General features: G+C 38.1%; 1 protein-coding gene across 13 annotated transcripts in view; it reads right to left on the bottom strand.

Moving 5' to 3' along the window:
- PHF21A (PHD finger protein 21A) overlaps positions 1-21,297 on the bottom strand; it is a 134,732-nt gene that overhangs the window by 21,894 nt on the left and 91,541 nt on the right. For 6 of the 13 annotated variants that reach the window (XM_033061966.2, XM_033061970.2, XM_033061963.2 and 3 more), the window contains 7 exons: positions 12,260-12,460; positions 8,378-8,632; positions 6,515-6,601; positions 3,965-4,267; positions 2,161-2,259; positions 1,039-1,090; positions 153-232 (listed from right to left, as the gene is read on the bottom strand). In XM_033061966.2, the coding sequence (XP_032917857.1) occupies positions 153-232; positions 1,039-1,090; positions 2,161-2,259; positions 3,965-4,267; positions 6,515-6,601; positions 8,378-8,632; positions 12,260-12,460 (1,077 nt within the window). The remainder of the gene's footprint in view (positions 1-152; positions 233-1,038; positions 1,091-2,160; positions 2,260-3,964; positions 4,268-6,514; positions 6,602-8,377; positions 8,633-12,259; positions 12,461-21,297) is intronic. The other 7 variants (XM_033061973.2, XM_033061976.2, XM_033061969.2 and 4 more) reach the window with 3 other exon arrangements.

Consider the following 21,297-nt stretch of genomic DNA (forward strand, 5'->3'; position numbering starts at 1 on the left):
GAGGGTTGTGTCAATTGTAATGGCCTTCTGAACTATAAATGATAGCTTGCCTCTCTAGTTAGAACTGAGAAAGCTTAGAAGGTAGCAAGAGGTTAGAAAGACACTCAAGATCAGAATGAAAATATCAGTTTCCCTTAGCAAAAAATGAATACCTCAGGCTCAAAAACGGCTCCACTGTACACTGGATTTGCTGTTGTTCTTCTTTTCCTCTCTTGTCGCTTACTTTGGATTTCTTGTAAAACAAAGGATTTCAGTTAGAAAACAATGCATCTCAGAAATTATATAAAGTTCAGTTTGCATGTGTGAAGAGCTGTAAAGATTCTACAGAACACCAGTCATGCCAGGTATAGGCAACTGTGTTATACTTTTAACTTCTGAAGGTTTGAAAACTAACAGCTGACAAGTAATACAAATATAGTGCTCAACTATAGTGCTCAAGTAACTAATGAAATCATTACCTTCTTCTCAGCAAGTAATGCATGACTAAGACTTAAAACTCATGGTCAGTATAACTGGGATCTAAAAAAAAGGCCTCTGGTAACCTTGCTGATACTTAAAAATACAGTACAGAAATATGCAGGTGATTGTAATGATAGGCTGCCTTTCAATGTACACGATTAGAAGTTCAAATTATAAATCAAATTATAATCCATTAACTCATTCTTTACAAATTACAGTCCCATGAAATCATGAAATAAATGAAAAATCTAGGCACAGGCTACAGTAAAATTATCCATGGTGTATCTCTGCAGATAGAGGGGCTGTCCAGAAGGCATTGGTATTGCCCCAGATTTCATCAGAGCATACACTTTCTTCCCAACCTCTGCTCTCTGCTGCATAAACAACAGCTTTGTTTCAATGTCATAAGAAGAACAAAAACACATGCACAACAAACTAAATTAGACCAAGAGTACAGACATACCAAAGGTACCATTGTACCAGAAAATACTGCTTTTAATACAAGAAATATTTTGGAATCCTACTTCCAATTCAGAATGACCATGGAGCTGAACAACCAACCTAAGACATTTTTCCTACCTTCCAGGTGGTCATGAGTAACTAGTCCCAGAGACACCATGAAGGCAAGTTTCTGTGAGGGGGGAAAAAAAAGAACATGAAAAGTACAACTCCTAGGATGAGCCATTTAGGCCCTTTAAAGGCAGCTGACCAGTAACTAAGCACCAATACAATTTTTAGTGATACTTTGTTTCTATAAATCACTTTTCATTGATGTATGTCAAACTTCTTGAAAAAGGATAGACAAGAGTTTTATTTTCTAGATGGGAACCTAGACTGAGATACTGGGAAATGCCCATTGCTCATGATCACAGAGTTGGCGGAGCTGGGAACAAGAGAGCAGCTTCTTTACTTCCATTCCAGCACTGAACTGACTATTAGAAAATACCAACACAGTTCAATTGCCAGGAAAATATTGCTAGTTTAAGACCATTCTCCATCTACTGCGAACTACAAGGAGCCAACTCTAGCTTAGATTTGCTATTTGCTAAGGGCTATGGGTTTCTTAGAGGATTCTAATTTTAATGCAGGAAATGCAGAGACGTGTAAAAATCAGAATTTTGCTAACTAACACAGTTAGAGCTCACACAATAGTCAATTTGAATCCATCTATAGAAACAATGTAGCAGAGCATTTAGCTGTAATCAGTTCCAAAGTGCCTCATGGCAGAAAGGCTTTAAGAAATAGTCATTCTGTCCTCTCTTTCACCCCAATCTAAACTGGACTAAAACACAAGCAGAATGTGAATATACATGACTCTTTCCTGCCTGCTCACTGGAGTAGAAATATTTATAAAGGAAAACAAAGACATTTCTCCAGCTTTGAGAATAACTCCAGAATCTAAAACCTCAAAGGAATGGAAATCAAATCTGTAATCTAAACCCCTGTTTGAAAGAAGTATCACAGAGAAATGACAATCTTCTAACCCACAAAAGACTTAGAAGCAAAATGCATTCCAGAACTGAAAAATGCAATGCACTATATCTATTTAGAGTTTTTATTTTGTAGCCTTATCAACTACCACTGTCCAACATGAATGTATGGAATGTTAAAGTTAAGAAGTCTTGAGGGAAGAGAAAATACTTTCTGAAGGACAGTGTCCTTTTATTTTCTTAAAAGAAAGCTCTGGGTGTGTTCTGATACCTGTGGATTTTCTTCTCGTTTTGGCTTCGGTGCAGCAGGTGGAGTAACTGTACGACTTTCTGTTTGCTTCTCTTCTGTTTCCACATGTGGCTTAATAGTCTGAAAGAAAACAGTGTTTCTCTCATTCAGTGATAAGAATTACTTTTTCTACTTTGACTGTTAGAGCAAAACAAATACTTTTGCAGATACAGGAGAAAAAGCATTTAAAGTTGGCAGTGTACTAACAAAGACTTAATTGAGGAATCTGATGTGAGAGGAATGTTAAATAAGGTATTTTCATTTGACAAAGAATGAAACAGCCTTGTCACCAATCCATTACCCCACAGAGCCACACAAGATATAACAGTGATTTTAAGAGTTAACTTTGTTATAGAAATCACCATAACGTATGGGAATAACAGACAGTTCAAGAAAACTCATCCCATGAAGACTTCCACTTAAAAATCATTCTGCATGGCACAAACATTTTGTAATTGTCACGCCTCAGTCTTATAGAATTATGGATGGCTTAAAAACTGTCTCTCTGAACCCCTCAATCTCAGAAGTTTCTGAAGCTTTTTTCTTTTCTCTGCATGACTTTCCTCAGCCTATAACATGGATGTTGAGGCTATAAACTGAGTAAGGTAAGCTACAGAGAGACAAACTTTTCCCCTTCATGATATGGCGAAACTATACAGAAAAATTAATGTGTTATTGAACCACTTATCATTCTTCTATGTTTTTCTGTAGTTGCCAGTAATTATTCAAAGAGCAAATGAATATTGCTGACATCAAAAGGAACAGGCATCAAAAGTCAAATATTGTAGAAGTACAACTTCAAATCCCATGGAAAGGGCATACATTGCTGAGTAACCTACGGAACAGCCCTGAGGTATGCAAGAACCTACTCTTGAGACTTCACAAGCAGAACTGAGCATGAGCACATCTTTCAAGCACATGATTTTCACAGTCTCCATAAGTATTTCAAAAGCTGAAAGAAGGTCTTTCAAGTCACATTAGTCTAGGAAAGCGTTATAAGTGACATATATACGTCTATTATCTATATAAATTACATAAATATTATGTGTTATAGTATGCAATATCGTATACAATGTTACACTATTACTAACATACAGTATACAAAGAGTTAAAAGTGAATCGGAATACTGCTTTACTGAACAGACTGGCAAGGACTCTCAGTTGCAATCCACACTGACCTAAGTAATTTTTATTTTATAGACATCTTATCTGGAGAGAGACTTTAAACATACAGAATTCTCTGCTTTTGAAGGTCTCCTTTCCACTCATTCAATCCAATTTAGACCCAGGGAACTATCAGACTTCAGAAGCTGAGTGAGACTGTTTTGCCTGCAATCACAAGATTGCAAGATCAAGGGATCATGGAAGAAATTGCTACATTTATCCTATTAAATATCCCTACAATTTTGTGCAATCTTTGCCTTTCACATAACCACCCTTTGAAAAACAAAAGGGCTTGATAAGAAGATTTCAGCACTTGTATTTGTTCTTCAAGACACTAGTCAAACCCTGCAATGTAGCCTGTTTATGAACTACTGACGTTTAAACAGTAGAGGGAGCATAAAAACACTGAAGCAGGGAAAAAAAGTGCCAATGGCCCATATTAAAGTAAATGGTAACTTCTATCCCAAGAGCTGCCAGTCATTCCATAATTTGTACTGCCATTGGAACATGAATATCTCCAGTATCCACCAAAAACTTCTCCCTGGTTGTTGTCCTCTCCAAACCTGCACAGTAAAGCAATAAACCCAGTAGCTTGCATTAGCAGACACTTCAGACACTTTACCTGTACCTGTTTTTCAATGTTTGGTTTGCTGATCTGTACAGTCTGAGGGCCAGCGAGCCTGGTGCCCGGTGCTGCTATCACGATGCTGGTGAGCTGTGCCATAGGGAAAGTTTTGGCTATGGTTGCTGTCTGCCCGTTAACTACACGAACTGGATGTATGGAGTTCTGAGAGTTGGGTAAAGAGGTGGGTGTGAACTTCGTTGTCAACATCACAGGCCTCTGAATAAGCTGAGGAGCTGCAAGCATTGGAGGAGGTGCAGGGGCAATAGGAATGTTATTTTGGGCAACTGGTTTAGGTCGAACCTACAAAAATAAGAAAAAGAAGAAAAAAAAAAAGAAAGAGAAAAAAAAAAGAGAGAGATTTCTGTATCAGTATTTCAGATCAACTTTTAACTAAGTCTTTCAATTCATCCTGTATAATGTGCAGGAGGCTGTTTGATTTTTTTAGATAATGTAATTTTTAGCATACTGTCCCAAGTATGTTTAGAGAAAAAAGCACCACATTTTCAAGCCTACTTACATAAAACCCATCCATAACATTTGCATATACAGTCACCGTCCCTGAAATGGTATTTGGATGCACAGACACTTATACAGAATGTTTATTGCCAAATGCCTTATCTATATCTAAATTAACTTCTTGGTTTTACAAGCCAAAAAAATCCATGTGATATTTACAGGCACAGCTGAAGCGTTCATGTTAAAAATGTTTCAGGGCTTTGTAATGAACCTTCAAGGAGTTATGAAGAGTTGACAGAGCCCTGAAACAAATAATTATTTTTTCAGCAAATACCTGTTATCTGTCAACTCTATATATTATTTAGATACCTGCACAACTAATCTCGATAAGCAAAAAAACTGACGAGAGTATATATCAATCCCTTACTGAAAGTGCTGAAGGTACAAGTAAATGCAATCATTTCTGTTCTTTCACAAGAAAGAGCCACAAGAATCTTCCAAAACTCCATCACCAATATTTGCTTATTTCTTGTCACTGTTAAGTTTGTACTTAACAATAGACCTAAAATTTCATAACAGAGTACAGAAGCAGAGCACGTTACTTTAAAAATAAAGTCATTTTTTTTCCTTATTTGATTCCTATCGTCCTATCCACTTGCAATACTACATAAAGCATTTTGTCATGAAAAGCTAGGTCACATTCTAACAGATCTCACCATACCCAAATCTTAATCAGATACCAGCCTTTACTTTCCTTTCTCACTTCGCAAAAGATTTAGACTTTTATTCACAGCACCATATATTTCATACAAATTAAGTAGTTCATCCAAGATATTATTTTTTTTTACATAAAGAAGCATTCTGTGTCCTCCTCAAACCATGAAAAAAAAGTAAATCACAACTTTTACTACTCAGCTGAAAACAGATTTCTTGCAATACAGAAATACTTGGGAATAATCTAGAGACATCTCATATTTTCTTTTTTCGTTCATGAGCAGCAAGCAACAATTAGAGCAATTTAAGGCCTTGGGTGATCCTTTGATATTGATGACACCTATTCCATGGGTTCATTTCATTTATTTGAAACAAGATCATATATAATCATCACATGAAAATTCGTAACTACAAACTCATACAGGCTGGAGGGTGGCTGAGGAGGTCTCTAATTTGACCTCCTGCTCAGACCAGGGCCACCACCAAATGCAGATTGGGTGGCTCAAGGCTTTGTCCAGATAAGTCTTGTAAAATTTCAAGGATGGAGCTTTCACAACACGTCTGGAAAGCCTCTTCTGCTCCTAACTGTCCTCAAGGAGAGAAGTGTTTCCTTATATGCAGTCTAAAACTTCTCTGTTTCAATTTATGAGCATTGCCTCTAACTGTCCTGCCAAGCACCTATGTCTCCAACTTTGTTTATTTCCTTGCTGATACTGAAAGCAACACTGCTGTTACGGTGCCTCCAAAGTCTCTTCTCCAATTTTGAAAAGCCCAGATTCCTCAACCTCTCCTTACAGGACATATATTCCTGCTCACTCCCAAGCTATCTTAGTGGCCTTCCTTCCCATGTTCCATTCAAATTTATCAACAAAGGATTCCAAAACTGCAGGGTATTTATTGGACTCAGTTGTATGACTGCTGAGGAAAGATGGATAATCTCTTCCCTGAATCTACTGGCTGTAGTCCTGTTGGTACAAGTCAATAGGCTGGTAGGTTTCTTTGCTGCTAGGGCACACCACTCATTTAGTTACTGTCAACCAAGACCTTTTAAGCCGTGCAGTTCCTCAGCCAGTCAGCCCCCAGTGTGTACCTATGCAGGGGGTTAGTCCATTCCAGGTACAAGACTTAGCCTTTTTTCATGCTGAGGCTCAAGAAATTTCTGCTGGCCCCTTTCTTTATCCTGTCTAGGGCTGTCTGCATGTCAGCACTGCTCTGAAGAATATGGACCCAAATTTGTTATCATCTGCAAACCTGTTGAGGATGAATTGTCTTCTCCAGCATATCAACAATAAACACCACACAATGTTCATCAAAAGTCTCTTCTATCTATGCTATAATTAAGTTCCTCTTTCTATTGTTTGTTCTCTTTATACTCACCTGTGGAAGAAAATTTGGACGAGGAGTAAGTCTGGGAGGAGGGATGAACTGCGGCACTTTTATGGGCTGAGGCGTAGCCTGAACCTGCTGTAAGAACATGAGAAAGCTCAGTAGGAGGTAAGAGGAAAATTTAGCTTTGAAGTTTTTCACCAAAATCAACACCCTGAATGTATGTTCAGACCTCGGTTTTCACCCTGTAAATAATTTTTCATAGCAAGAGGTTCCTCATTAGAAATGTATTAAAGACAGAACTAAACCTTACTTTCTAGATCCTAGACACCTTGCTTCATAAATTGCAGGCATATTTCCTTTTAGTGCAACTGTACTATGTTCTGCAATCTAAAACTATTTCATTTGATGATAATAAAAACTCATATTTGTTTTAATCATTAAAAAATGACATTACAACAGACAGAAAATAGTAACACTTTCATGTACAGTTATATGAAGTGTGGTCTTTTCAGAGTGAATGGCACACAGAAGTATGACAGAACATCTCATGCAAATAGCAAAGATCTGGAAGTTACAACTCTTTTAGCAATATTAATGACACTATGAGGGGCTCTAAATATACAACTTGAAATTTTCCAAAGTTGGCCATTCATTTGAAACAATTAAGATCTGAGTTTAAGGAAACCTAAGTATTTTCCTGAAAGTGTAACTGAAATCAGCAGCATGGAGCTGCCACATGATTAACCACTGAGTAGCACTACCAGCTACCATGAGTACCTGGGGAGATTCTCTGAAATTAATGTCAATGTTATTTTATACCCGCCTATTCTTCTGTCCACCCACATAAGATTGCAATTTTCTTCAAAAAGGTCTTATACTGATTAATTAGCACTCAGAAAAATATTCTGATAGTTTTGATGAAATTTGCTACAGAGACATAAATCATGGACTAGTATTAAAACAGAATTACCTCCTCAAATCAAAGTTACTCAGCAAGGAAATGAAGCACAGACACAAAGAACAGATGACAGTGGAGTAAGGGATGACACAGGAAAAGAGAACAGTAGAAAAAACTCCACTCAAATAGTCTCCTCTATTCTGATCACAAACATATGCCTCATTAGGAAGCAAAATTACTTCCATCTGCATTAAACTGTATTTTAATAAATATGGCTAAATTGGATTTACGTTTAATAAAGCCGTAGCCTTTACTTCAGAAGTAAAATTTCCCTGTCATGTTGTTACATAATGCCTGGTTTCCAGATCAAGAAGCCTATATAATCCAATTCTGAAACACTGGTTCTTTTATTTCTAGGTGGCTAACTATTCTGAAAAAGACTGCGTGATGCAGCCAAAGCACAAAATTTGTATTTCCAATATACACGTTTTTAAAGAAACAGCATCTCTTTATGTGTTTGAAAATGTGCTGAGTGAAGACATGGTAGTGGACAAGGGATGTGTCTAACACCAGAGACTTGATCATGCAAAAAGAACAAGAGATTGACTCAAAAAACCCTAAGACAAAGATCCAAACTGATCAAACTAAGAAAGTCTGACATCTCCTTTGTGTAGGAAAAGAGTAGGAATTCTGCAGAACACAGCCATACAAATTCAGTAAGGGCAAAGCAATCGCTACTGCCCCATGACTACAGTTACTAACAAGGGAAACTTTACACAGAGGTGATGACAGCACTGATTTAATTCTACAAAGCAAAACAGTAATAACAACCCCCATGGAGAGAAGACGTTTTTCTTATAGACATTCACTTTAGCAATGTCAGCTAGTGAAGACTCACAATCTGTCCCTACTATCCTCCTTTCTGTGAGAAACCCTGACTGTTTATTTTTTTCCAAGCCCTCTTGTTAACCAAACCCACATATATCTGCAGGGCAAACACATGAAACGCTTACCAAAGTTACTGTGTTTTTTGTCACTATTTGGACTGCCTCAGCTCCTGGCCCAGTGACCTTATTTGTTGTCTGGAGGTTGACTGGTGCATTCTGCGCATCAGTGCTGAGGACTGCTTTCTGATTGTTGTTGATAGCAGTAACCATGGCAATGGTAGGTCTCTGACCCACAACAGAGGCAGGCATGGTCGCAGTTGCTGCTTTCAAGACGAGAGGTAGTGTCTTAGTGGTGATCATAGAAGCTGTAGTTACAGTTTTCTAAGGGAAACAGAAAATACACTGTAAGAGACAGAGACGCTCCATATCAGACAGGACGTGGGTTGGTTAGTCAGAAACAATAGACAGCATGAGAAAGAAAAGGCAGCTCTGAGCCTATCTACCTGCTGCTCAGACAAGCACATTATCTTATGCCTCTGAAAACTGGATAGCTAGAAGCATTCTCATTTGAGGCACCTAGCTGGTCTGTTTTAATCACCTGCAGCATCGCAGATTGAATCAAAACAAATTCCTGAGAAAATTACAATTAAGTGTTAGCAGTGGCATATGCATTTTGGATCTTTTGGTTTCATATTACTTCCAAACATGCACTGTCAATATCAAACATGTAAGGTGGAGGTTTATGAAACATAGCAGCAAAGTAGCTTCTCACCAAGTAAAACTCCTATTTTTCAAATGGAAACTGTAGTTACAGTGATCCTCACAATCAGAGGAAGAGGGGGAAAAAACGTTCATAAGTTGATTTCTTTAAAAACAAAAATAAATATTTTTATTTCGGGCATCCCAGTCTCAGCTTTAGCAATACATACCTTGCACTGAACTTTTTTTCCTAAGAGTATCAGTAGGGTTGTCCTGAAGTTGTAAGAGCTGGCTGTTAGTTTGCCCAGCTGCAGGCAATTAAGTTTAACTTCTGTGAAATGGGCTAGTTTTGGAATATGTATTTGACACCATGATTACTTTTGGCCTGTTTTAAAAAGAGTGCTTTGAATCATGTAACACCAGCATTTATCTGAAATGCCTCAGTACATCATGCCCAAAATTCCAAACTTGAAGCAACTATCATTCCACAGTTTTGTTTTAAAATGTACTGTCTTCCAAGATGCTAAAACAAACAGACATTACAAATCTCATTCAAAAAGCAACAAGGTGAGAGTCTCCATATAAAACCAGAACATGATGCAAACAGAAAACTCATGACAAATAACACTAAACAGAATGGCAAATGATCTTATTTCTTTTCACTTTGGTGTAAAAAATCCATCGCACCAATGACACTGCATCTTCAAAACTTTAGAGACATGATCAAATGCTCTTAGTACTAAATGACCACCATTCCCCCCTGATGTCAGCTCTATGTTCTACAGAGGAAAAAATGGAAAAACGGGGACCAGGCAGTCTTTGTGTGTTCTGAACATGCCTGATTTAAACTACATGACTTTATCATACAAGACCTTTATCTATTTTCTAATAAAATGATATATTTCCAGTTGAATTCTTTAGTATTTTCACCAATACTGTTCCCTTAAACAAAACAGTTTACCTTCACAACTCTAATTTGATATTAATTAAACTATGTCCCCTAACTGTTAATTATGCACAAGTGTGAAAACATTCACTGTATAATGCCAAATCAAAGAATAATTTATGCTTCAGTTTCATAAATTTATTAAAAATCCAGACATAATTAAATGGTCCTTGTTGCAACACAATTTTCTTAACTTTTTATCTGAGATCTAACGAGCATACCGACCTCTGCTGCACCTTCCCCAAAGCAAGAGGTTCCATTCCTATAATGCAGTAACATTATTCAAGCTTTTCCAATGAGATGTAACATGGTATCATTTTCACAAGCATTACATTCAACCATAAACGTTTTAAAGAAAGGTGTAATCAATCACGTAATACAAGACTGTGACACTTCCAAGGGGTTCTATTAACTCTGCAAGTACTCAGAGTTCAGTTTCAGTCAGATGACAGAGCTTGAATTTCTCTGTTACCTTGCTGAGTATTAATTAGATTGCTTATTCTAAAAAGTAGTCAATGCATTAATTTATAGTGAAGTGGCATTCCAAGTAATTCTTCATTATTGCACATAATATTGCAATAATATGACCTTTTAACATGTTTGTTGCTCATGAAAATGTTAAAAGATCTTCTCACTGGACATACTAAATATATTAAAATGTCACTGTTAATTATGGCATATATTCCTTGATTCCTAAATTTGATTACTCAGAAGACAATCACTGAAAACATTCTCTGTACTGATACAGGCTTGAAAAATGCGCTATTTACAAAAGCAGGCATAAACAAACTTCATAGAGAGACAAAATATTTGACTTTTCTTTGCCGAAAGAGATCGAGAGACAGTAAGACAGAGGTACAATCTTAGATACAAAATATACAGAAACAAGTGAGGATACTTCACTATTTTAACAACACAAATAAAAACAGAAAAGTGTTAAAGGATAAAAGCTGGCTTATTTATCCAAGGGACATGACAACCTGCCTTCCAATTTCTAACTACTTTCCAAGTACTACTGTACCAGTGGTAGTCAGAAGAGTGTAGCAGTTTTTTGACTGTTTCGCTAGAGGGCTCTTTAACTTTGAAGAAAACCTCAATTTTTACAACCCAGGAAATGACCTGGAAGTTAATGAATGAATGCAAAGTATGGAATACTGAGAAAAACATGAAACTGTTTGCTCTCATGTTACTTGACTGAGAAACAGAGATCACTGATACAACAGTGATCCATTGTTTGCCTATAAATACTTTAGGACACAGTAATATTTGCTTCTTTGTTCCATTTTAGTTTTGATATTGATGTTGTTGCTCAAAATGCATTTTCCTTAGTTAGGTTTGCTTCATTTCTTCAATATACTTTTCTCAAAAATGCAATTAGCTAAGCTTCACAAATGCATTTTAGAGCACATCCAAACCAACTTGCCAAGTTAACAAGAGAACTAACAGCCCAACCATTTCTCTCTTCTGTGCTTTCAGAAAAAGGGAAGATGAGAATCACAAGTGGTCAAAGCTGTGGGTGTGATTCACTGCAATAAAGCATAAAAGTAAATTCATGGGTGAATTCTGCCATCTACCTATCCAGGTAAATATGAGCTCCTAAGATTGCATCAACAGGAAAAAAACACTTCATATACATTTCTTTTTACAGAACACCTCCCTGCATTTTCTAGTTGTTTCATTAGCACACTTTTGTGAATTCAAATATCTGAACAGGAGAAATTCCCCTCTTAAGCAAACCACATTCTCTATTGAGTTCCAGGATTATGTCTCTAATCCTATATTGTATTGAAATTCAGTTCACCTTCCCAAAAAAGACTATTTTCTAAAACTTGAACTCTGCAATTAACACTGTATACTTTAAGACAAATCCTTGAAAATTCAAGCATTATTTAGTATGACTTACATCTGTTTAAAAGAACCAAGCAGAAAGAAGGAACTGTTTTCTCGCATTTGTTCACATTTGTAGAAGGCATTTTCTTAGTCATTTAAAAATAAAGGATTTTAATCATATACCTCTTACAGTGTGTAAAGTATTTACTGTGTCTTGAGAGCTACTAGGTATGCTCAGACTCATTAATGCACCTAGGGAAGAGACAGGTTCATTTGCTAAACTTTCACTTATTTTCACTTCTTTTCTGTGGGGTTATGATCCAACTTTTAAGCAATACATTGTTTTTTAAATTCAGATTGAATATTTTTGCCAAAAACACCCCAGAAAGACACATATCTGCATACGAATAAATTCACATTGCACACTAGCAGGCATAAGCAAAAGTTTGCAGTTTTCTCTCTGCACTTTTCCTTTTTTGAATTTTCAGTGACCTTCACCTTTAGTAAGAAAAAGAATTGTTATAATTTTTTACCTGTGATCCTATCACGTTTGGAGAGGGTGCCGTGGACTGTTGCTGCTGTTGATGGTGATGTTGCTGTAGCTGTTGTAGTGGTTGTGGCTGTGGTGTCTGTAGTTTGTTTTCTGACTGTGCCAACGGCTGTATTTGAAATTTACTGTCTGGCTGTTCCTGCTTCACTATCAAATTCTTTCGAAGCTGTTCCACCACTCTTTTCTACCAGATAAACAAAATCACAAACAGAAATAATGACAGTTATTTAGCTGCACATACTAGAGAAAATAACACCTAAAGATATATTTATTTAGTGTAAGTAAGGAACTGCTTAGAAGCTTAGTGGGATTTCTCTTTTTGGAATTTTAAGTATTGGTGTTACCTAATAAAATTGTCAGTGTAAAATTGGCCAGAGAGGAGTATTAGAGCCCAGAAAGGTGACCTCATTGTTCTTGTAGAAACCCACTGACCAAAATTCAGCCTATTCACAAACTACTGCAAGACCTCAGTAACCTACATTTACATGATTCCACATGCTTTGGCTCCTTCAAACTCACACCACTCCTAAACAGTGACAAGAAAGAACTTTGGGTTGAAGCCTCCCAGTTGACTTCAAGGCAATAGGCATGCCATTTTGTACCAGGCATAGAAACTGAGTGAGAGACAGCCAATTTGAATGCAAAGTGGGGATCAGGAAGGGCATGGATGCATGGTCCTTCTGTTCAGTATTACTGTCACCTGAAAAATAATCAGCCAGGGCTACCTACATGGGAGAAAAACGGCACAGATCTATTTCTTCCAGCTTAGGGGCTTCCTATTACTTTTTAGCTTCCAATAAAGTATGAAATTATTTTAAAATGAGGTTTCTTCTCCTGGTAGCCATTGTGCATCTTTGGACAGTAACAGGGTTTGAGAGCACACCAGGTGACTTGCAGCGTAAGATACGTGTTACCTGCATGAATAATAAGGGCTCACAATTTACCTTCATATTATACTTTAGAGTGGACAACAGTGAAAAAAAAACACTGTGAGAGTTTTTTTACCTTCTGCAGGCATAAGCCAAAGTGGACATTTTTACCTACACTCTAACCACGCCCAAATTTGGACAGCTTTAAAAGATTTAACGATATACCTAAGCCCCCTTGATCAAGAGCATATGCACACTCCCAAGCAATTACACAACAAGGTTGTCTTTGGAAGAGGACAATGAAGTCAACAGGCATGGACTGGTTGAACCAAGAAAGCTCTGGTGGAAACAGGAATGATCAGGAAACCTTTAGCAGAGCCAGGTGCTGACAGTGGATTGCCCGAAGAAGTTGCACTTATATGGAAAAGAAAGTTAAAAATAACACAACCATTTTGACAATACCAAATGCTTTGACATTTTTGTTTTGTTTGTTTTGAAGCATTAGTATTCAGACACCGTACTAAATATAGAGATGGAGGGAAAAAAGCCCCAAAAAATCCAGCTATTTACTACAACTGGAAGAATATTTTTCCTCAAATTTCATTCACACATGGTTATGAAATTCTGAGCTAACAAAATATCTGTTTTCTTAATTTTGTGGATATTCAGTAGACTTACGATTTTAAGTATCTTGTTTACGACAAGCTAAAACAATGCCTCACATAGTGAGTGTGTGCACCTCTAGCCCAGAAGAAAAACAAAAAAGGCCATGTTCCTAAATTGGCAGATTTGAAAACTGGAACTTTTAAATAAATGAACAAATAAAACCCACAAGCAAAAAAACCCCATCCTGTTTCACAACGTCAAGATGTGTGAGCTCACATGATTGACCTTTTAGCAAAAGACTGAATTCAGCAACTTGAAGGTACAGAAAAAGGACTGCCCGGCTTCTACAAAACCCACAGCCCTGGCTGAGGATGCCTGCTCAGCTCTGACAAGAGAAACACAGGCCCAATCTTGCTGAAAATTCAGGGAGTTAGCAAAGGATAGCAGCCTGAAGGAACTATTTTACCCTGCATCCAGTGAAGTGCTAAAAGCTGTCAAAGCCTAAAAGCTGTAATTTGTTTGTTCCCTTCTGAAATAAGGATAAAATAATAGAAGTGTAGAAGGCATTTCCCTAATTCAGGTATTTCACAGTTTAAAATGTCCTGTGTCTATCAGCTTGCTCATATATGTAATAACTGAACCATCATTTAAAATTGCTTTCTGAAAAGATCAACCATGTTAACATGCAAATCAAAGTGCAGCGTCAGCAAGCAGATACAGGAGCTGAAAACGCATTTCCAGAGAATAACCCAAGGGGGAGGAGAGGGGAAGGCAGCAAACAGGAGAGGAAATAATACAACCTACTTATAGAATACCTGCCAAAAAATGGACTGCACATACACTGCACAGGAGGCTAAAGAATTACCATACCCAGCATGAACAGGAAGGGAGTTTTTGTCTTCACAGCTGCCAGTATGAAATTCAGGGATAATGATCTTCTTCTGTTGATTCCCTGACTAGAGGAAATCAGTAGCAATGGCCCAAGAATGAATTTCCATCTTTTTCTTTACAATGGGAGGAATACTAGTGAAAGGATCAAAAAAGAAAAAAAAAAAACAACAAAAGAGAGAGAGAGGGAGAGGCAGGCTGAGGACTCCTCTGCCATACTGCTAGAGCAGGACAAGAGCCAGCGAGGAGAGCAGGAATAGGTGAGTCACATGGCATTCACACACCGCCTGTCCCACCCCCGGGCCTTAACCACGGCCTGCAGAGATGGGGTAAAACAGGACTGAAGCACAATTTGTAGTAGTGCCTTGTGCAAAAACCGAGGCTCAGCATATTTGGCACACGATGGATAACGTGAGTGGAAAAACGCCATTGCTCTGGAAGTCTATGCTATCCTGTTGGAGGCTGCTGAGAGCTGCCTGGCAGCAGCATATCCTGCCATCCATATCCATTATGCAGATATTAAATTGGAAGAAACATCTAATGCTTTTAAGATTCAGAGAGTAAAACTGAAGTTTGCACTGCATGCCAATTGCTTACGCAGTTTAATAAGCTGCTTCTACCAACTGTCAGTAAAAATACCACATTGAAATTACAGAAATCATTTTACTATATGCTGGGATTATCTGTTTGTTCGTAATTATCAAGAGAGACAGTCTGAAGAGCATATTTCAACGTCCATGGCTGAATTAGCAAAACCAGACAAGTCTCTCAGGGTCGCACCTACACAGGAGCTCGGAGCAGATTTCCCAGTTTCAGCGCTGGCCTGTGCACGGCTCAGCCCACGCCACTGGTCTGAGTCGGCACGCAGCGCACGGCTCCTTGGCAATCCTGCTGGAAGTGCTGCTCTGCAGCCACACAAGCACCCAGCACATGTCTGTCTGCAGCAACCTTAGCAGAGCCTCCCTCCTTCGGCAGGGAATCAAACGGGAGGGTGCTATGAAACTCTTGTTTACTGTCAGACTTCATTAACACTGTGCTTTAAAATTGTTCCTCAGTTATTTGACTGTTCTTAATCAATTTTAAAAACAGTTGTGCTGCAGAAAGTACAGTCTGTATGACAGATTTGCCAAGGCCAATATGAAGGCCTAGCTGTATGTCTTACAGACTGAATGCCAGTCAGATTCAGGTGTTCTAAAAATACCACAGAATTCTTAAGAAATGTTCCTAATTCTTTAAATGTAATCATTGTCATTTTTCCTTCCCACTCCTATTTAAGAATATTTAATTCTTACTGACAACTTCAACATTTTAAATTGAGATTAACTCAATCACAAATACATCATCATGCACACAACATAAGTTTTCTGGATGTCTTATAGCTCTAGTTCTCCTCATATTCCTAGAATAGTTTCTTTTCCTACCATAATATAAATGTATGAAAAGCATTTGTCTTTCAAGTTTACTGAACCTTCCTCAAAACGGAATGCCAATCCTCTCTTTACATCCATGATGTGAAAGAATTTAATAATCTCATCCTTTCTTCTGAACTGTATTCTACCCAAAAAGGAACTGCCAGCCCTATGCAATGGTTACTATCATACTAATTCCAAACCCATTTGTTGAACAGTGCCCTGTAAGCACACTACATCATCTCAGAGCTCTTGCTGTCTTGACATCTTTATCGCTAATCTCATCAGGAACCATTCACACCACTGAGTTCGGAGACCGAGACATCTTATATGACCCTTCCTTAAAGTTAATAATTACAATCAATATTGTGACATTTTGCTATACCACTTTCTCATTCATGCCACAGACCAGATCCTAACACAGCACTGGAAGATTATTTTGGTTTGATTAAGCGGAAAGCAGATCTTCTTGATCATGTATCTGTGCCAAAAGACATCTCCATGTTCATAGAAAAACTACCATGAATATGTTATAAAATAAGCAAAGTACAGTAATTTCACGATTACAAGCCGCACCATTTTGACTACAGTTTTGGTCTGTACCCGGAAGTGCGGCCTGTAGTCCGGAGCGGCTAATATATGAACAATATTCTAAAAGTTGCCAACATGGAAGTGAGAGCCCGCGGCAGCCCCAAGCCAAGCTGGAGCCCGGCCAGCCCCGGCAGAGGTCGGAAAGCCTGGCAGAGGTAGGGCCAGCGGTGTGGGGGGCGGGCGGTAGAGCCTGAGCCAGCAGTGCAGGGAAGCCCGGTGGCGCGGGGAAGCCCAGCAGAACCGGGGCTAGCAGTGCGGGGGAGCCCAGCAGAACCGGGGCTAGCAGCACAGGGGAGCCCAGCAGTGCGGGGGCCGGCAGTGCCGGCCAGGGCAAGCAAACGCGGCGGTGGCGGTGCAGGCGACGGGGGGTCGAGTGAGCCTGGCGGCAGCAGTGGCAGCACCGCCTGCCCAGCCCCGAGCGGCCCTGCTGAGCCGTAGCACCGAGCTGGGCCACCCGGCCCCATCAGCAACCATGAGTGGGTTGAGCCTGCCTGGCCCCAACCCGAGCCAGTAAACCCCACTATCGTGCGATTCTGTTACTAATTGGCAAATTTGTGAAAGTTGCATACGGATCCTCACTACGAACGAAAGTGCGGCTAATAATCCGTTGCGGCTTATGTATGGACGAGGACCTAAACGTTGCCGACACCCCGGAAATGCGTCTTATAATCCGTGTGGTTTGTAATAGTGAAATTACTGTACTTGGAGCAAATTTAAAACTAAGTACAGTTTAAGGTTTTAATCCTTATTAGCTAAGCATTATTTCCTTTTTAATCAGTTGATCAAACAAAAAATATTTCTCTGTGTGCATCTCTCTTTTAAATACTAGATCCCTGGTTGTATTTGGTGACACATTTTCCTCTTCTTTCAGGAAACATGTTCAGAAAAACACCCATCTCTAAAGAAAGGCCTGCTTTTAAAATTCAAAAATCAATTACAATATAAAGGCATTTTTAAAAAGAGAGAGTAAACTAGTGCACCAAATAACCTTGCAATGCATACATTTCATATCACAAAACCAAAGCTGATGTGGTTTGAACTGCTCAGCTACCTACCAGTGACAGGTTTTCCTGCTCTCCCAATCTCAGGAAGTCGGTTATTATGGATCCTCTGCTACCTGTGCCCTCTAGTGACCAAGATGTTCTCTGGGATATAAAAGCTGCCTACTGCTGCAAGTGAAATGATTAAGAAGAAGTACTGATTTTAAGTATGCTCCAACTTGGAAGTGGGGAGGATACAGAGGGAATTTCACTACTCTGCAGACTTCCTTTTCAGCCTCCTTTCTCTCTGTCAGTTCTATACCTTGTTCTGTACCCACAGAGAAAGACACCAGAACTTCCACAGCAGAGAGAGTGCACTTCTCTCTGCAAAGAGAGTGCATTTTGGGAATGGAATTTGGGAATGGAAAGATTACAAGCAAGGAGAGTAATTGTACACTCATCTACTGCTTTAAGATGGTATCTAAAATTTAAAATAGTGAAATCCAATTATAGAAATTGATGGTGCAGAATCTATACCCGTAATGAAAAAAACCCTTTTGTACAAACCAGTTTGAATTAAATTCCATTGAAAGAATGATCTAAGGACTACAGAGATATTTGCTGCTATTTCTGTGGTTATCCTGTATTTTTATGGATTGTGGTTGTGCTTCCCTTATAGCTAGATCTTTTTATCAACTACATCTAAACCAACTAAATTACAAAGAATTTTATTTCCAGCAAAAAGAGCATAGAATTTCCTACTTCTGAAAGGTGATGAAAACAGCATCTATATCTTTCAGTCAGAAGGGGAAAACCCTGAGCAAGAGGTGCTTGAATGCTGAACGGAAATGTAGCAGTGGGACTGGGAGGCCACTTCCATCTCATACTCAAATGCCTTTCTGGGCATCATAACTGAAATGTGCACTATTTCTTTTTATAGCTGAAAAACGTGGATTTTTTAAAGCTTTAGTTAAAATACATTATCCACTCAATGGCTGCATTGCCAACACTTCCGTAAGTGTCCCAAAGAGCACGTGCTGCTTTCAGCTCACAGAAAACACAGATAAAAGTAGCACAGACACAAGGACTTCTGCATGTCTAAAAGAGGTTGCAGAGTATGTGGGGCAACTGAATGGTTCTCCTCCCTCTGCCATGATGGTCCTGTGGGATGAACTTACACTTACAATACTGATGAGCACTAGAGATTAACTACTTAGTTTTGGTACACCCCAAATGCATGAGTTTGCTTTGCAGTCTTAATATCTGTAATACAATTTCTGTCCATGGTATCTGGTACCTTGTGTAAAATGGAATTTTCATAAAATTTAATTCCATAAAAATCTACTTAAATGTTACATCAGATAAATATTATTAGATAGCATTTGAATGGTGTGAAAAGTATGTTTGTCCTTAAAAATGCTGGTAGACTTATCACAATTATATTTTAAATTAATTACTACAGACATTATTCTGAAACAAACACACAGTTCAAACAGGAACATACACATTTTGAAAGAGATGCTGAATACTTCCTTTATGATAGAGAAACACCACTTAAAGTTACTAGAAATCATTCAGAAGTGGATTATGACAGTTCTGAAAATAATGTTAATTCCTTCATTCTTAACAGTGGAGAATGTTCAAATTTTTTTAAATTTAAAAACATAGCTAGAATTATAAATTGAAATTGTCAAAAATAGCTGTTGTGCTATTCTGCTTTATGTGACTTCTTGATTGCTTTATTTTCAGTACTGTGTCTTTTACCATTTGCAGCACCACAAGACCAATTAATGTTTGGAAGGGAATGCTATACTGTGAAATGCCTTATGCATTACTCTCTTCTTGTTTTAGAATATTTACTCTTGCACAAAGCAGAGTCCAGAGAATAAACTAGTAGAGGTAGCACATATACAATGCTTTCCTGCAGCCTGCATATTAACTAAGTGTAATATCTAGCTTCTTACCCCAGCATGTATGTTAACAGAAAGAAATTTGCAAGAACAGCAACAATAATTAAACAATGAAGCAATTAATGAATGGGGAATTAATTGTGTGACAACAGGCAAAACAGAACAAGAATTAAATGCAGTACTTTGAATGTAATTAAGGGATAACGAAATTAAAGGAATTATTTTATTTTTCTTTAAATTTGACGAGGTTTTACAAAGCTTGTCTTGCTTTAGGTTTTTCTCCTTTACAGAAATACTTCCAAGTACAAATACAAACTGGTAACAGGATATGGGGACAAGCTCAATATGAAAACACTGAAGAAATTAAAGAATTAAACTGCTAAGTACACTGGAAAAGGTGCTCATTTTAATTTTAATCTTGCCCATGTTATTGTTCTACCCCCATTTGTCTGTTTCACAAAGGAAAAAAAACATTCATACGGGAAAAATTAAAAAGCCATCTAGACATAGTTTCAGAAATGAAACAAGAATTTTATATTTCAATGTAAAAAAAAAAATCCGTATGATCTCCAACTGAACCCAGTTTACTAGAAGCATGTAATATGGTCTTGTAAAATCTGTCATAGACTGAAACCTGCAATATAAAAATCTCGGAACAAAAAACACTGTGGATTGTTATTCTTACGCAGGAGAAAACACAGGAACAGCTACCCCCATGGGAAAACCATTTGCATCTATACCCAATAGCTGTTTACTAAAGCGAAACACCTCTGCCAGGCCAGTCCCACTGTTTCTCATCTCCTACCTGTGATTTACCTCATAACATGACATCCTTTAAACTGAATTTGTCTGCATTAAGCAAGCAAAGTAGAGCAATTTAAATAAGTAAAGTTATTTCATGTTTTAGGAACAAACAACCTAAAGAGAAGTATACATTTTAACCTGGCAACTCCTCATATTTTGAATAACTCAAAGGGAAAGGATAGTCATAAAGTAATTTTACAACATACTACTGCACATTTTAATGTGCACAGTATCACAGTCCTTGACTAAAATTTAGTCAGCTTCAGCAGGGTTCTTGTGCATCCTACAGCTATTCTCATGACTGAATCACACCACCTCTCTTCTTCACAAAAGGAATCACACACAGTTCATGCTCATGTGCCTCATGCATGATCAGAAATATTAAGGAAGATTACTAGTTTTACTAAACCACATAATGGAAATGCATTATTTTGTGAACAGAAAGATGTGGATACTCAAACTCTGTCATCCAACCCTCTATCAATAACTCTGATTTTGGTAACAGCAACTAATATTTCTTTTTCATAGTTGCTTTACAAATATAACAAACTAACACCAGTATTTTCCCTGTTGTCAATTAAATACTGTTTAGTGCTAATTCATTTAAAACCTATCACTAATAACATCACATCATAAGTGGAATGAGCAAAAAGTCACAGCTTTACCCCACCCAAATGAGAGATTTTTCTCTTCTTCCCAGTAATGTGAACAGTATATCAAATACAGGTGTTCTGTTCAGCTAAACATACCTGCTGTCCTATTCTCCTTAGTTAACCAAGGACAATCAAAACAAAGAAAAATGCCTGCTTCACAAAGAAGACATCAAATTAAATCACTGCAGAAGTTCCAAACTGCTGGCCTTCAATTGTATCAAGGCTTGTGGATCAGGCAACAGTGACTCGGAAAAATAATGCCATGGTTCTTCCTTGCCCTCCCAATTTAAACGGTATGAGGAGAGGAACTG

This window comes from Catharus ustulatus, chromosome 6 (assembly GCF_009819885.2).
Source record: "Catharus ustulatus isolate bCatUst1 chromosome 6, bCatUst1.pri.v2, whole genome shotgun sequence".
NCBI classification, from domain to species: Eukaryota; Metazoa; Chordata; class Aves; order Passeriformes; family Turdidae; genus Catharus; species Catharus ustulatus.